The 17,816-nt window shown below is 48.2% G+C and overlaps 1 protein-coding gene across 3 annotated transcripts in view; it reads right to left on the bottom strand.

Moving 5' to 3' along the window:
• MYBL2 (MYB proto-oncogene like 2) overlaps window positions 1-17,816 on the bottom strand; it is a 74,351-nt gene that overhangs the window by 15,380 nt on the left and 41,155 nt on the right. For 2 of the 3 annotated variants that reach the window (XM_082271315.1, XM_082271316.1), the window contains exons 11-13: window positions 10,272-10,385; window positions 6,570-6,680; window positions 1,581-1,976 (exon numbers count right to left, since the gene is read on the bottom strand). In XM_082271315.1, coding sequence (XP_082127441.1) covers window positions 1,581-1,976; window positions 6,570-6,680; window positions 10,272-10,385 — 621 coding nt within the window. The remainder of the gene's footprint in view (window positions 1-1,580; window positions 1,977-6,569; window positions 6,681-10,271; window positions 10,386-17,816) is intronic. The other variant, XM_082271317.1, reaches the window with a different exon arrangement.

Genomic DNA, 17,816 nt, shown 5'->3' with positions numbered 1-17,816 from the left:
AAGGGAAGATCACATAAGGCCATATGGAAAGTCTGGTCCGCAGACCAGCATTTTAGCCATATCGTGCGCCAAAAGATCATTGCTGTCACAGACAGGTCAGAGATTAAGGGAGCTGCATCCAGAGAGGCATCACAGACTAACTTCAACCCCTGACTAACTAGTCCACCAGCTCCGAAAAAAGCAGGAGGAACCTGTTCCCCCCCTCCAGATCTTGGCGCAAAAGCTTGCCCACTCGGGAAAGGACACCATGCACACTGAGCAGCTTGGACAGCCAGCCGAGTAGGCCTCGGCCTAAATTTTGGGTCCATCCAGATGCGAGTTCGCCGGCAGCTCTGTTAGATTGATCAACAGCTCGGTTAGGAGCTCGGACAGCCCGGTTAGTCGCTCGGACAGCTTGGTCAGTCACTCGGACAGCCAGCTCCGTCAGCCTTGAGTAGGCCGAAAAGCCACAGCCTCAATTTTCGGCCCGATCCGGCTGCGTGAGTCGCACGTCCGTCGACAGTACCATTCGCTCAGCTCAGTCAGGCACTCGGACAGCTTGGTCAGGTACCCGGACAGTGGCAAGTAGGCCACAAAGCCACGGACTAAATTGTCGGCCCGTTCCAGCCACGTGAGGCACAGACCCACGGATGATGAGACATCCACTCCCCCCCAGCCTATAATCACCGCAGGGAGCCCAGAGGACATCCACCCTGCCACCCCGAGGGACCACAAAGGGAGGGGGGGGGCACTACTTGCCACACCATGGAACCGGGTGGGCACCACTACAGGCAAACCAACTCCCTATCTTGGAATGGCGGGTGTTGTGGGCTTAAGGTACGCTGCAATTTAGGCCGCTACCACCTTGTGCATCCTTGTGAGGGGTTTCACTCGCAGGCCAGTCCCTGTCAAGTGGGACTATGTCGTGGCCAACCTAGCGTGGAGCTGAGGCCTGCGCACGCTTGTTGGCCAGACTGGGGAGACCTTAGGGATCTAGAATACCCAGTCCGGCAGTTGATTGTAGTTCTCACAGGAACCAAATTGTTTGCAGTTCTCACAAGAACAAAAAAAAAAAATTCAGTTTAAAAAGGGAAAAATGCCAGGACCAGAGATCCCAGCAAGGAGCTAGGTCCTTACTCCTGACTAGGCAGAAAAAAACTGAATCTTAGAGCAGGAAGTGGGAGTATACCACCTAGGACTGCTCCATGGGTGTAGTTAAAGTTCTGTTAACTTCGTTAACCCTTTTCCGCCTAGTGTCATACTCCTAGGAAGCGCAGCATAACCCATTCGACTAATGAAGATATGTAGCTGTGTCTGTCAATGAACAAAAGAGAAAAACCCTTTTGGCAAGTAAAAGTGTTTGGAGCTCCATTTGGTGGCTCTATAAAAGAATACAGAATATTTACATGCCATATTCAATATTAAAAACAAAATAAAAAAATATATAAAAACTTTTTTTTTAGTTTTGGTTAGAGAGTTGGGAAGAGTTAAAACCCCTAAAAAGTTACATTTTGCTGTCCTAGAGATGCAATGAAGGAAAATTACTCAAAAGTAGAAAGAATTCAATATAACATTTTAAAACGTTCCCCTTAAGAACTTACTGGTTCTGGAATCATGAGTTTCTCCATTCGCACCACTGTCTCCTTTTCAGTTTTTACTGTAACATCTGTATCAGCCTTCAGACTTGCAGCTTTGCTTTTATTAAGTGATGTTCTTACTACTTTGTCCATGTCCACCATCATATAGGAAGAATTGTCTGTGGCTACATTAGCTGCAGGCTCAGTCTTTATTGGCATGGCTTTGCCAGCTCTGTGAAGGGCAGACTCCTGTGTTTTAACTAGCTCTCCAATGTCAGTGTGTGAGGTGTCTCCAAGCACAAAAGATCCTTTTCCTGACTTGACCTGGACAAATCCCTGGTTCAGTAGACTGTTTTCCTCCTTGCTGCTGCATGAACTCTCATTCAGAGATACGGACAGGAAGCTCTCGCAGCTCTGCGTCTGTGATTAAAACATTTGACAGTAAGTGCAGCCCTAACCAGCAGAAGAATATATAAATAAACACATTGTAGGTTCGAAACTTGGCAAAGAAAATTTTACTGGTCTAATGTTTTAGCAAGTAGTCTGAGGCACCCAGTACACTGAAAACATGCCCATCATAACAGACTTGCCAATGCCGGCCTACGGTTTGTGCTAGTTGCATGATTTCAGTATTTAAGTCACAGACCTAGAACAAGCATGCAGCAAAGTTTGAAATCCTTAGATTTGTTCAGTGGTTGCTTGCCCACTATATACCTCATCATCTGGGAGACAGTGGGGTGCAGGGATTCCCGTATAGTACTGTACTCACAGCCATTTAATCACAGGAGAGGCTTAAAAGATCAGCAGATATAGAGGTCTCATCGGAGAGATTATGCAGTTTGAATTTGCAATAAAAGAAAATAAGTACAAAAGAGGCACCAGACACAGATGCATATTATTTATACTTCAGGTAAGTTAAAAACTAGCAAATTTGCCAAGTTTCCTACCTGTGTAGGTTTATATCCCTCCGAAGAGTCACAAATACACGGTTTCCTAATTAAGCTCTGGACCCTTGCCTTTACTTGTAATGTCAAGCATAGCACTTTACTACAGAAGTTCAGCATACTTTTCAGATATTTTATGGCCAAGCCTGCAGATCACAGACTGCAGAAGCTTAGCTGTACTGACCTTAATACAAAACAAAAACCACCAATAATGGTTACCTAGCAACAAATGGACACCTGCATCACAGTATAGATACAGGCCATCACAACACAGGAAAGCAAACATGAATGTTTGCTATAGGGAGAGAACAAACAGGTACAATGGTCTGCATTAGAGATACATGGAATTATAAAGTGGAGTGCATGTTTTTACATAGCCTATACCATACTATAGGGTAAGGTCAGAATATGCATATAGGATCTTTGCAGGGTCCACAGCAGGGATGAGATAAAACAGGGAAACTATGAAAAGGCAATGAGGTTGATTTACTAAAGACAAATATACTGTGCACTGCAAGTGCAGTTGCGCTAGATCGAAGGGAAAGCTCTTCTGATTTCTATCATGCAATCATGTGCACGCAAAAAATTGGATTTTTGACTTATGGTAAATCCCATTTCTCTGAAGTTCAGTGAAGGACCACGCAATGCAAGTACGATGGTAGATCTTCCTAGCTTTTAACAGCGTTGGAATCCCAGATTCAGACCAACCGCTATCCTTCAGTACCTGGCTTTCAACAGCCAAGCCATCAAAGCCAGCGACTGTAAAGCAGGATGAAAGATTGGCCCTTGGGACAACAGATCCTCCCTGACAGGAATCTTCCAAAGAACGTCGGCAACCAGCCGGACCAGATCAGCATACCAAGTCCGGGGCCACTAAGATGACGGAAATCCCTTCTGCCTCGATCCTGCGAAGAAACCTTGGCAGAAGCTTGAGAGGAGGGAAGGCATAACTCAGACGATACTGACCCCACGGGGCCACCAGCGAGTCTGTAGCGTCCAACAGAGAATCCCGTGACTGTGCCACGGACCTCTGCACCTTTCTGTTGAGCCGAGATGCCAACAGATCCACCTCAGGTGCGCCCCACCGGAGACACAACTGATGGAACGCCTCCGGAAGAAGAGATCATTCCCCCTGGTCTAACACCTGCCGACTGAGGTAATCCGCATGCCAGTTTTCCACTCCTGGAAGGTTTGGAACCATGCAAACGGGACCGCCTCAAAAAGGTAGACACCATCAGGCCCAGCACTCGCATGCAAGTCTGGAGGAATGACCAGCTGCTGGACAGCAGAAAGCAAATTGCAGCCTGCAGTTTGTCCAGAGGAAGGAGTACTCTGGCTAAGGTTAAGTCCAGCGTCAGACCCAGATAGTCTAGTTTCATGGAAGAAACCAAGGCAGGCTTCTGAAGATTCAGAATCCAGCTAAACTTCCTCAGTCCTTATGGAGATCTCCACATTTTCCACCAGCGCAGTAGGAGCCTCTGCTCGTAGAAGAAGGTTGTCCAAGTAGACCAGGACCGCGATCTCCTGCTGATGCAACAATGCCAACACTGGGGCCAACCCTTTTTTGTGAAGACCGAAGGCGAGACCAAACGGTAACGTCACAAACTGATAATGCTGGAAGCGCTGGAGACCGACACATGTGGGAATGTGAAGGTAAGCGTCCTTGATGTCGATGGAGGCAAGAAAAATCCCCCTGATGTAGGAAAGCCACCACCGTGCGAAGAGGAGTCAAGGCCTTTTTAGAAGTCTGGTCCACAGACCAGCATTTGAGCCAAAAGACACACTGAAGAACCACTGTCAAAACAGAGCCACTAGGGGAGCTGCATCCAAAGAGGCATCACAGATAAACTGCAGCCTCTGGACCAGCTCGTCTGCCAGGTCACAACGTAAAAGCTTAGCCCTCTCGGTCAGAGTCTGCCAGCCAGAGTGTACATATTGTGGGCTACAGCCTCCGCCTTCCTGTCAGCCGGGTCCTTAAAGGCCGGGGACTCTTCAACCTGAATCATGGTTGACTTGTTTCATCTGGAAACCGGAGGGTCCACCACCAGTGTAACAGTCCACTTCTTAAGAAGGGACTCCTTATAGGGGTATCACCTAGCAAAGAGCTTAGGGACCCAAAGGGGACGCTTTGGACGTCCCCACTCTGTAGTAACAATTCTGTCAAAATAGGAGGGGAAAGGTTACACCTTTGCCTCTCTGGATGGCTTGTGAGTGCCAAAGAGGACCTGCGCCTCCATTGCAGCTGTGTCCTCCATCTTTAGGATCTCACGCACAGATCCAATCAGTGCCATCTCCCAGCACCTTTTCGTGTGCGGTTGCAGAAGTGGAGAAATCCTCCTCACTATCTGAGGATTCAGGGCACGTGGTCGCAGACACAAGCAGGGTGACCCACGTCCCCGGGGACCGAATCAGATTCAGGATCTGAGGGGACAGATGAGGCAGGGGAAGAGACGGGGGCGCTTATTTGCCAGCCTGTCACCCAAAAGCCAACTCCACCTGGGACACAAAGGACTCCAGCAGGGGATGAGGTGGGGAGATGTGCTCTAAAAGACACCAGGGTCACCAGGGGGACCCCACAAAAAAGTGTAAAAAACTACTAAGGGACACCCCCACCGCTCTGGCAGCACACCCGGTTGCCAGTCACAGAGCCCCAATTAATCCTCAGCAGAGAGGGAGATGACCCCACCAGACTCACCACCAGGCAGAAACCAGGCACCGCAGCCACCAGGAGAATCTGTACTGCACGTACAGTGATCAGGAAAGGAAAGGATCCTGGAGTCAGCACCAGGGGATAAGGAGGGGCTCCCACCCGAAATGGTCACCCATATGGCTCCACTGTTTTCGATGGAAAAAAAAAAACGCAAAATGGACGCTGGACTACACAAGTATGCATTGCAGCACAAAAGCTACAAGAAAATGGCAGCCCGGCGCAGCACCACGAGGCTCCCAGGGACCCAGAAGGGATTCGTAGGCATCTGGACAGGTACAGGCAGGAGCACCCACCAGGTACAAACTCCCCAGCACAGCCATTCATCCGGTCGCCAGCATAGCGCCCTCCCCTCACCCCGGGAGGTGTACCAGACCACCCACACAGCCCCAGCATTAGTTGAAAGAGGAGGGGGGGGGGGACAAGTGGGGGGGGGACAAGTGAGGGGGGTTCCTAACAGGAAGGAGGGGAACCCAGGGGTCCAACAGTCCCATGGAGGGGCCCACGTCCACCCCAAAACCCTCCAGTGGGAGAGGGGGTACAGTTACTCACCATACTAGGAACCAGGCGGGCATCGCTCCAGACAGAACCCCTCACCATCGAAATGGGGGGCTGTCGGCCAGGAGGAACGCTGCGACTCGGGCTGAGACCCAGTCATGTGCGACCCCGTGAAGCGTTTAACTTGCAGGCCAGCCCCCATCCAGTGGGGCTATGTCACGGCCGACCTAGCATGGAGCTGAGGTCTGCGCACGCGCTGGCTAGACTGGGATGACCACTGGATCTAGATTATCAAGCCCGTCGCCCAGCCTGACAGGAACAAAATAACAAATAGGAAAAAATTCCATTCAAAAGGAAAAATTGCAGCCGATTGCAGATCTCACAAGAAAAACCAGGAGAAAAAAAAAACTATTTAAATGAAAAAGTTTGCAAGGACCAGAGATCCCAGCAGAGAACTAGGTCCTTACTCTTGAGTAGACAGAAAAAAACTACCTATAGCAGAGAGAGGGAGTATACCCCCTTGCACTGCCCATAGGCGTAGCCAGACTTTTTTCTGCCTAGTATCCTACTCCTGTAGGGGGCAGTATAACCCAATGGTTAAGAATATCAGGATCTGTGAATATCAGGAGCTGTGTCCATCAATGAACGAAAGAGAAATGTGGTTTTATTTTATTTTCCTTGCATGTTCCCCTCAGATCTAGAGCAACTGCAGTTGCAATGCACAGACTATTTGCCTTTAGTAAATCAACCCCAGTGTCTTCTACTCAGAGGGTTACAGGTTTTCAAAGTTTTCGGTTGAGATACTCACATAACCATCCCCCACTATCCTTACACAATGGTCATTACAAATCCAGCATCAGTTACCTGTATATGAGAAGCAGATGAGAGAGACAATGTGGGAGGCTTAATTTCCTTGTCTACAATATTATCCAAAGCCAGGGACTTGCGTACTTTCTTGATGGGACTGTGTGAGTGCTGGATGAAAAGAAACAGGACACATTACACCAAGTAATTCTACAGTCTATTTCTATAAATATGTCAAATCTAATTCATGAAAAGTTTGATGGAACGTTTGCTGTACATACAGCCCATTTATATGATAAACTGCACCAGACACTTGTATTATATGGTGCTTCAGACAAGAATGTGACGTTGGAAAGAAATTTTTTTCTTGCAGAGATCTGCTTGAAGGATGATTCAGTGAGTCTATTAATCCCCTTTACCAATAAATCAATCACAGAGCATCTCAGTGAAAAACAACATGGCAACTTGCTAAACGGGCACTCCAAGCGTTCTTTAGCAGAAGTTTAGGGGCGTCATTATTTCCTAATAGTACCTTCATTGGTAAATACAGTGCGCTTTTGGTTTGGTGCGATTTAAAAGAAAAAGAAAGGATTGGGGAGTTCTTTCCCTGTTTTTCTGTGGGTTCGGATATCCACTGAAATTAAATCGACTGTCCAACACAAAGCAGCAAAGATGTGAACTCTAAAATCTTTGCACATCAAAGCCCCGCCACCGCACCTATGTAACCCCAAACCCCCCCCCATGCTCACGTCTGTACCAGAGACCCCCCTCTGACAGCCCCCCCCCATGCATACCTCTGGACCCCAAACACCTCCTCTGCTCGCCTCCCCCCTTCTCCTCCCTTAATATGACCCTGTACCCTAAAAGCCCCCTCTCTGCTAAAGTTTATACCCCCAACACCCCCTCCTCTGTTTACCCCTGTACCCCCCCCCCCCCCCATGCTCACCTCCATACCCCCCTTTGCTGCTCCCCTCTAACCCAAACCATCCCTATGCTCACCTCTGAGCCCTAGAACCCATTGTCTGCTCACATCTATATACTAAACCCCCTCCCCTCTGCTCACCTCTATACCCCAAACACCCCTCTGCACCCCAGAACCCCCCTATGCTCACAATTGTACTCCAAACCATCTTCTCTACTCCCTTCTGTAACCCAAATCCTCCCTATGCTCCCCTCTGTACCCCAGAACCCCCCGACTGCTCACCTCTGTACCCCAGAACCCCGACTGCTCACCTCTGTTCCTCAGACCTCCCTATTCTCACTTCCATATGCCAAGACCCCCTCCCTGCTCACCTATGTACCTATGCATCTATGTACCTCAACACCCCTGCTCACCCCCTTCTCTCACCTCCAAACTTCAAACCACACCTTTCCACCCACTCTTTCTGCTAAAGCCAACCCCACCCTCCCTTCTGTTCCCTGCTTTCCTCTGACCAGAGCCCCAGGGCAGGACTATTCCTCCATTACAAATTACATTTCACTGCTCTTCGGTGCATTATCCCGAGGTCCTGCTGCTGTATATTCGAAGGAGCGGGAGCTCGGTCTGATCGGACAGGGTTTCCCAACCAGGACAATACAGCGACACCATGGTTGAGAAAGGCTGAATTAGACAGTGTAGAAATACAGGAACTGCAATGTCTGTAGTGGAAGGAAAATTTAAACTAAAATAAATTTTATTTTATTTTTGGATAGAGTGAAGAGAGATTAAAATACCACTGAGGATTTTATTGCTACCTTTGCCCACGTAGAGATTCACTCCATTTGTCCCGTTTACCATTATCATTGCAAGTGAAAGTAAAAGAAAATCCCAAATTTTGGACTGTCCCCAGAAAATAAAGAGGAAATCTTCCAATGGAGACAATATTTTGGTGACATGTGAGGCCTCAAGGAATTCCCTTAATTTGCAGGGATTTCCGCTCACTTCCTGTTGCGACTATGTGACAAAAGGAAAAATCTCCGCAATGGGAAGAATATGGTAAAAATAAACCTGACAGGGGTTATAGCCCTTCCCCACAAGTAAGCTCCAAGGGAAGGAGAGAAACGCGTTGGTGGCATGGGTCCAGTCAGACTGTCATTCAATATCATACATCAGGCCTTGACTTGATGTGCGGCTCCCAGAACATCTAGTCACTCTCTACCATTGCCTGGAGCATAGACGAGCTTCCTTCCCAGCCAGCCCTGGGCACAGGACTTCATTTCCATATAGCCTGAGCGGCTCACACACACATCCTTGGTTCGCAGGGGTTATAACCCTCCTTTACACAGTCCAAAATGGGGAACAAACAGGTTTTCCTATAGTTCTACTTTACAGGCTGAGAAAAGAGGTGACAATTTGTGTAATCTATAGTGGAGTCCAGTCAAGGTACTTTTACTTCCCTCCATAACAGAACCAGATCAGACTCTAGTCTACACTAACACCACAGAGGCCATCACCATTTTAAATGACAATGTTACATTCAGGAATGCTATTATTTAAGTGATTCACTACAGGACCTAGATTTCCATTTTTTTTTTTTTTTGAAGATGTTAAAAGTTTTGGCTGAAAAATTCAAAAATCATAATTTTTGTATGCATGCCCATCTGACTCATCTTTTTAAAGGAACTTTATTAACTTTAAACATATTATCTACAGACAATTTTGGGTACTGTAGTATTTCTACAGGGTCTTTACTTACAGAAATTATGTTTATGGAGTTTAAGTATTATTCAGGCTTACACGTGCATAATTTTTTTTTGTTTTTTTTGTTTTTAATATTCGATCAGGCAGCAAAAGTGTTAATTCTTCTCTGCCGTTGTGTCAGAAACAGGGTTAAAGTAATATGTAAACTATTTTTCAGGAAATTGATTCTCTGCCTTCTCCTCCTTGTAACATCCTTTGCAAGCTCCCAATCCTCTTCGCCCTTGGTTTGGTTTCTTTGGAACAAGCAGTGAACATTAGTTGCAGTCATGTGCACTCTCTCACAGACCATACAAATCCCATATTCCCCCAGTCCTTCTTGGAAGCGAGCAGGAGAGGGTGGCTACATTCCGACATACAATGGGACATGAAGAACGAATGCAGACACCCTCTAATATGAAGTTTTTTCGAGTTGGGGACACATACATAAAGTAGTTGTAAACCACATTTATGAAACTTGATCAAAAAACACAAACACTAAACTGTAGGGTTTACTTTTCTCTCTCCATGGCTCTAAGTGCGGTTTCTTTTTGATGCTTCGTTCCTCTGTTATCAGCATGAGTCACTTCTGACACATGAGATGAGAAGCTGAAAATTTGTGTCAGGGAGGAATCTTAAATAAAAAATCTTAGGAGGAGATTAGCAGGGAGCTTGTCTATTCAGACTACAGCTCTACATGTTTCTCCATTCCTCTATGTGGAAAGGGGGGTGTGCGCCTTTCCTCCAACGTGCTCTCACACAGTGTAAATCAAGACTTTCCACCCACTGCTGAAAGAGGAATAAAGATTTCTAAAACGATCAGCACTTTCCAAAGAGTGTAGAAAGGGAAAAACAGCAGATATACAAGTAAAACTTATGTAGGGAGATTTGTTCCATCTGTGTATTATCTAAGACTATTCACTTCACTGGGTATGTGAGGGTTTACAACAACTTTAAATACTTTTAACCAGAGTTTAGCATCTCTTCATATTCACCCAACTCTCCATTACGAATAGGCTCCAAATGTCAGCGAACCGTTAGTGGGAGCTATGGCAATACTAGGTTCATAAAGGCTGCCCTTGTCTGAGCAGTAGCAAGGCAATTACCCCTGGTTTCCTTTTATGGCGATCGTGGTTTGGCTCATCTACAATAATCAGCTCAATGCCCGACTCACTCCGCAAGACTTCCTTCAGATCTTCTTCCAGGTGAGGAGTAGGGGGCTGCAGAACAGGAAAAATAAGATTTTTGTAAGATCTTACCGTAAAATCTTTTTCTCTGAAGTGCATTGACAGACGCAGCCTCATCTGCATGAGCTGTATGGGTTATGCTGCCACCTGAAGGAGCAGTCTAGGCAGTACAAGAGTACAAAGGTTTACATATACACGCCCACGGGCCGGTCCCTTCAGATATAACCCTCACACACACAGCCCAGCACATCAGTTTAGTTGCCAGCAGTGAAGACAAAAATACATCTCCATATCAGAGGGGCGGGTGCTGCGTCTGTCAATGGACTTCATAGAAAAAGATTTTACGGTAAGATCTTAGAAAAATCGTATTTTCTCTATCATCCATTGAAAGATGCAGCCTCATCTTTATGAGCTGTATGGGACGTCCCAAAGCATATCAGCATGAGGGGTGAGAAGAACGCAACCAGAAAGTATGTAAACTTTAAAAGGCTAAATTTAGCCAACTGGGTAACATGAAGCTCAACCAAAACAACCTGCGCTCACCCAAGTGAAAAGACCCCCAAGAGAAAGAAGAAAACATTTTATGAAACCGCAGCCTGCAAAACCTTGAGGCTAAAAGAGGCATCCGAAGAAGCCAACAAATCCACCTTGTAGAATTTTGTAAAGGTGTGCACAGACAACCAAGTCGCTGCCTTACAAACTTGTACAACAGAGGCATGATGGCAAAAAGCCTAAGAGGCACTCAGCGCTCTAGTAGAATGCGCTTTCACAGGGAAAGGAGGAACCTGACCCTTGAGAGAATAATCCTAAACAGTCTGCCTGATCCATCTCGAAATGGTCGCAGCGGACGCAGCCAAACCTTTGCGAGGACCGTCCATAAGGACAAATAGAAAATCGGACTCTCTAAAGGACTCAGTCACCGTTAGATAAACACTTATCGCCCGAATCACATCCAGAGAGTGCAAGGCAATTTCCTTGGGATGCTTAGGCTTAGGACATAATGAAGACATCGAGTTGCCTTCCTTAAGATGAAAATCCATCACCTAACGGAGGAAAGACGGATTAGGTCGGAGGACCACTTTATCCCTGTGGACCACCAAATAGGGAGAACGATAGGACAGTGCCGCCAAGGCAGAGACTCTGCAAGCAGAAGCAATAGCCACTAGGAAGGCAACCATCTGTGACAAGGAAAGCAGAGAGATCTCCCTAATATTCTCAAAGGGAGGCTTTTGAAGAACAGACAAAACCAAAATGAGATCCCACGGAGGCAACCAGGATCTCCTCGGAGCACCCAGATGACGCACCCCCTGAATAAAGGTGCGAATCAAGCTATTAGTAGCCAAAGGACGTTGGAAGTAAACAGCCAAGGCCAACACTTGGCCCTTGGTAGTAGCCAAGGCCAATCGCTTCTCAAATCCTTTTTGTAAAAAGGCAAAAACCCTAGCTATAGAAAATAAGCGAGGGTGCAGCTGCAGCGATTCACACCATTAAATGTACGCTTTCCACGTACAAGGATAGATCTTCCTGGACGTCGACTTCCTGGCCTTAAAAAGGGTAGGAGTCAGAGACCTCTATCCTTCAATACCTTGCTTTCAACAGCCAAGCCGTTAAAGCCAGCGACCGTAAAGCAGGATGGAAGATCGGTCCTCGAGACAGTAGATCTTCCTGTAGAGGAAGGCACCATGGAGGGTCCATGACCATTTTTACCAGGTCTGCGTACCAAGACCACCGAGGCCAGTCTGGCACTACCAGAACGACCGGAATGCCTTCCACCGCCACCCAGCGAAGAAACCTCGGCAGGAGTATGAGCAGAGGGAAGGCATAAATCAGGCGATACCGGCTCCAAGAAGCCACTAGAGCGTCTGTGGCGTCGGCCAGAGGATCCCGAGACCTGGCCACAAACTGCTGAACTGGCCTGTTGAGGCAGGACGCAAACAGATACACGTCTGGGGTCCTCCATCGGCCACACAGGATATGAAACACCTCCGGATGAAGGGACCTTTCCCCAGGATCCAACACCTGACTCCTCAGGTAATCCGCCTGCCAATTCACCACACCTGGAATGTGGACTGCGAAAAGACCTGGAACATTGGCTTCCACCCAAACCAGAATCTCGGCCACCTCCTTGGCCGCCAGAGCACTCTTGGTGCCCCCTTGATGATTGATGTAAGCCATGGCCGTGGCATTGTCCGACTGAATCCGAACTGGAGAGCTGCGTAGCCGACTCGTCCAGTGAAGCAGGCAGAGCTTGATCGCCCTCACTTCCAGAATACAGATAGGCAGGGAAGACTCTTCTGGCCCCCAAGTCCCCTGGGCACGAAGCTTCCCCAGCACTCCAAAACAGCCTGACAGGCTGGCGTCCGTGACACCGGTAGGAAGGATTTGCCCTAGCACAGAACAGGAGACTGGAGCCACCAAGAGAGCCGACTTGGTGAGATGGCTCAACCGAATTTTCCGGTCCAATGACCCGGGATCCCTGTTCTATTCTGCCAGAATCTCCTTCTGCAACGGTCTCAAGCGAGACTGAGCAAACGGGACAGCTTCGAAGGCCGATGACCATCAGACCCAGGGCCCTCATGCAGACCCACAAGGAGGACTGATCGGTCTCCATCAGCAACCGGACTGCCTTTTGCAACTTCTGAAGCTTGACCAAGGGGAGGAATACCCTCACCAGAGTAGAGTCGAGGATCAGCCCCAGATAAGTGACCCGCACGGATGGTGTCAGAGCAGATTTTCTGAAATTGATCGTCCACCCGAATTGTTGAAGGGTCTGAATGGCAATAGATACGCTGTCCAGCAGATCAGAGTGGGAAACTGCTCGCAACAGGAGATCTTCCAGGTAGCCCACAATTGAGATACCTCACCAACGTAACAAGGCCAGCACAAGGGCTAGGACCTTGGTAAAAACTCAGAGCAGAGGCGAGACCGAAGGGCAAGGCCACAAATTGAAAGTGCTCCTTTGCCCCCGCAAAGCGGAGGAATCGCTGATGTCCCTCGAAAATAGGGACATGGGATATACGCATCTTGGATATCGATGGAGGACAGAAAATCCCTGATTCAAGGACACATCCACTGACCGAATGGACTCCATTTGAAACTTCTGCACCCGCACAAGCGGTTCAGAGCCTTCAGGTCCAGGATTGGATGCACCTTGCCCTCTTTTCTGGGCACCGTGAACAGGTTTGAATAGAAACCTGGAGAGCGTTCCTGCTGGGGAACTGGCACAATCACCCCTTGAGCCAGATCTTACACAGCCTCCCGCAGATGCTTCAAACGCTCCGGAGACAGGTGAAGATTCGACTGAAAAAAAAAACCTGTCCCCTGGCCCGGACCTGAATTCGATCTTGTACCCGGAACTAATCAGTTTGCGAAACCCATCGCCCTGAATGAAGTCCAGGGTTTTTGAAAGAAGCGCAGACGTACTCCCACCCCTGAGACGGGTGAGGGCGCCCCTTCATGCTGAAGAGGACTTGTCAACAGCACCGGACTGACCGGCCTTGGGCTTGCCCCAATGCTTTTCAGCTCCTCCAGAAGCTCTGAACGGCTTACCTTTTTCTTGCGCCCTGGAGGCACGAAAAAACAGTTTGTGAGCAGAAAATGAGGGACCCCGCTTAGCACGGGGTGTCTTACCCTTGGAGGATTGAGGAAGAAGAGTGCTCTTCCCGCCAGTCAAGCCCTTGATCAACTCATCTAATGAGTCACCAAATGCTCTCCCAAAAAGGGGAGATCAGCCAGGGCTTTCTTAGAAGCTTGGTCAGCCAACCAGCTCTTCAGCCAAACCATGCTAAGGAAATTCCCACACCTGAAACCCTGGCCACCAGGGGAGCCACTTCCATACACATCACACAGGAAAACCAGAGCCTGGATCACCTGGTCCAAAAGTTCCAGCTGTTCCGGGGGAACATTCATGGGGTCCAAAGACCCCTGCAAACCCCTAATCCATTCCGTCACCGCCTGTGAGACTAAAACAGACAGACAAAAAAAAACAGTTCCAAAATGGGACCCGCCAACACGTGAAGATCCACCGGGTCCGTAAAGACCGGAGAACCTTCCACAGGCACAAGGATAGATTTATTCAATCTGGAGACAGGATGGTCCACTTTAGGTGGCACCATCCAACGGTTGGAAACCTTTTCAGCAAAAGGATAAAGCGTTTTGGCACAACTAACGCGTGCTTAACACACCGTAATTGGTCATTCACAATATCGTGAAAGTTTTAGGACAAGGAAAAACCTTGCCAGATTTCTGAGACTTTTAGGAGCCAAAAGCCACCGGCATCCCTGCGGGCGTGGGCTCATCAGCCAATTTTAAAGTTTCCCGTACCGAAATATTCAGGGCTTCCACTACTGCGCATTCCCGCGCTGCAGCTGAAGAGGACAGGTCCTCTTCACCATCTGACTGGGCACCGGTCCTCAAAAATAATTAGGGGAATGGAGGGCATCGGCTATGAGGAAAGACTACAAACACTGAACTTATTCTCTCTGGAGAAAAAACGATTGAGGGGGGATATATCAATGTACAAATACTGTACTGGCGACCCTAGCATAAAGAACAAACTTTTCAGAGAAAGGGAATACAATAAGACACGTGGCCACTCACTAAAACTTGAGGAAAAACGGTTTAAGCTAAAAATACGTAGGGGGTTCTTTACTGTCAGAGCAGTGGGGATGTGGAATTCTCTTCCACAAGCAGTCGTATCAGCTGGGAGCATCAATAGTTTCAAAAAACTATTAGATGGGCACCTTAAAGACCACAACATACAGGGGTATACAATGTATGGTTAACAGCAAACACACACACACACATCATAGGTTGAACTGGATGGACTGATGTCTTTATTCAACCTCACAAAATATGTAACTATGTAATCTGACTGCGAGGACCGGGACCCCTCAGGTAGGGGAACATCCGGGCCAACCTTATCAGCGTCTGAATCAGAGGACACACCCCAAAGATGGAGAAGGCAGCGGCCGTTTTCGGCTGTCAAACCTTTTTAAGGACTACATCAACTTTTCTCTCCAGGCGTTCCAGAGCTGCTGAAATCACGGCCAGCGACTGCGATTCGGACTGTCCAGGAGTCGCATAGAGTGGGTCTGAGGGTGAAATCACAGTTTGGGACTCCATATTGTAAGTTACAAAAAACTGTTGCTTTAAGAAGCGCCGATCGCAGCGGTCTGCAGAGTCCCCCTTTAAACTACACTAACAGGAGAGTGTGCAGGGATATGTCTGCAAGGACCCCAGTACTATACTACCTCAGAGAAAAGTCGCCCTGATCACTACCAGCAGCATGGAGAAAGACAGGAAATTACCGCTTCCAGCAGCAGGAGAAAGAGCACAGGAAGTGATCTCGCCTGAATGTAAGGTCACTCTGCTCAGTGCAGCACAAAGGCTGCACAAAGGCTACACAAACATGGTTGCCCATACAATTGCAATAGGAAGCTCAAGGAAAATGGCTGCCCCACACAAGTCAATGGGGAAAAACTACATTGCCCACACTTAAGGTGGTGGAGCCCACTGCGATCAACAGGAACCAAAGGTGGTGCCACCCCCCAGGGCACAAGGCACCCTAGACACATAGCCCTCCGCAGGAACTGGGAAGGGGGGTTAGACACACAGACTGGGCAGGCCAGGGGGATCTTGCAGGAGGTACAAATTTCATTAACCCCAAGAGGGCCCGCATCCCCCCCAAGGCCATCAGGGGCAATGGGGGCACATTTACTCACCATACCATGGACCGGGTGGTGTCCGCTCCAGGCATACTGGCTTCAACCCAAAGTGGGGGTGCTGCCAGCCAAGGGGTACGCTGCGATTTAGGGCGTTCCAGGTCGTCGCATCCCGGCGAAGCATTCGCTCGCAGGCTCGTCCCCATCCGGAAAGGGGCACCATTGTGGCGAGGGCTAGTGTGGGATTATAACCTGCTCACGTTCGTAGGCCAGGCTGGGGGGGGGGGACCATAAGGATCTAGATTATCCAGTGCGAAGCCCCAACCGGCATTGTTACTTGTAGATCACCAGGAAACTCTTCCCTGAACACTAGCTAGCACTAGCTAGCAAGTGAGTAAAAATAAATAAAAAAATAATATTCTGAACAGAATAAAAAAAAAAACTGAGACCGGAGTCCCAGCAGGAAACCTAGGTCCTACTCCTTCTCTAGGCAGAAACAAACTGATGTGCTGGGCTGTGTGTGTGGGGGTTATATCTGGAGGGACAGCCCCGTGAGCGTGTATATGTAAAACTTTGTGCTGTTGTACTGCCTAGACTACTCCTGCAGGTGGCAGCATAACCCATTTGGCTCATGACGATGTGGCTGCTTCCGTCAATGGACGATAGAGAAAACAGAGTTAGGTACCTGGTAACTTTCTGAGAAGTCTTCCAGGGCAGCATCTGAGAGATAGGTTCCTCCCACGTGAAACAGGAAACACAATAGTCCACCATTATAAAACGGTTAGTCATACCTGCGTGCCTCAGTATTAGTAAAGCGCCGAAGAAAACCCCCAGTAAGTCCGCGTAATGAATTCGCGTAAACAATTTGTACTGCCGCTTAGGGTGAGAAAGGGTGCTGCCCTGGAAGATGTCTCAGAAAAAGTTACCAGGTACCTAACTAGGTTTTCTCCAATCGTCTTCCAGGGCAGCATCTGAGAGGATGTATCAAGCAATACTTACTAGGGATGGGGATAAGACCTGGAGCACCTTGCGACCAAAAGGCTGGTCAATGCGGTAATGCCTCGAGAAGGTATTAAGGCTCGAGAACATGTGGCTGCCCTGCAGATCTGCTTCGGTGTTGCCCTGGCCCCCCTCTGACTTAGTCCTCAGAGTAAGCTATGAGTTTTTTTACCTCTTGCTGTCTATCAAACTTGGAAGGGAGGGGATAACAAGATTTTTGTAAGATCTTACCGTAAAATATTTTTCTCTGAAGTCCATTGACAGACACAGCCTCCATCATCATTAGCTGACTGGATTATGCTGCCCCTTGCAGGAGTAGACGAGGCAGGAAAAATTAAAATGTACATGCCCACGGAGCTGTCCCCACAGGCATAACCCACACACCCTCTGCTCAGTAAACCAGTTTAGTTGTAAGCAGTGAAGGAAAAAAACATCTCCATATCAGAGGGGTGGGTGCTGTGTGTCAATGGACTTCAGAGAAAGATTTACGGTAAGATCTTACAAAATTCTTGTTTTCTCTATTGTCCATTGACAGACGCAGCCTTTATCTTAATTTGCTGAATGGGACGTCCCAACGCAGTGTAGGCATGAGGGGTAGGAAGAAAGCAACCAGAAAGTAACGTAAACTCCAAAGGCTAAACTTAGCCCACAGGGTAACATGAAGCTCAACCAAACAACAGGAGCTCACCCAGGTTAAAAAGACCCCTAAGAGAAACAAAAAACATTCTCTTACGAAACAGCAGCCTGCAATACCTTACGGCCAGAAGAGGCATCCGAAGATGGCAACAAATCCACCTTGTAG

The sequence above is a fragment of the Pelophylax lessonae genome, assembly GCF_965119305.1.
Source record: "Pelophylax lessonae genome assembly, chromosome: 11".
In the NCBI taxonomy this organism is placed as follows: Eukaryota; Metazoa; Chordata; class Amphibia; order Anura; family Ranidae; genus Pelophylax; species Pelophylax lessonae.
The sequence above is the reverse complement of the archived record's forward strand: the minus strand, read 5'-3'. Positions and strand labels throughout refer to the sequence as shown.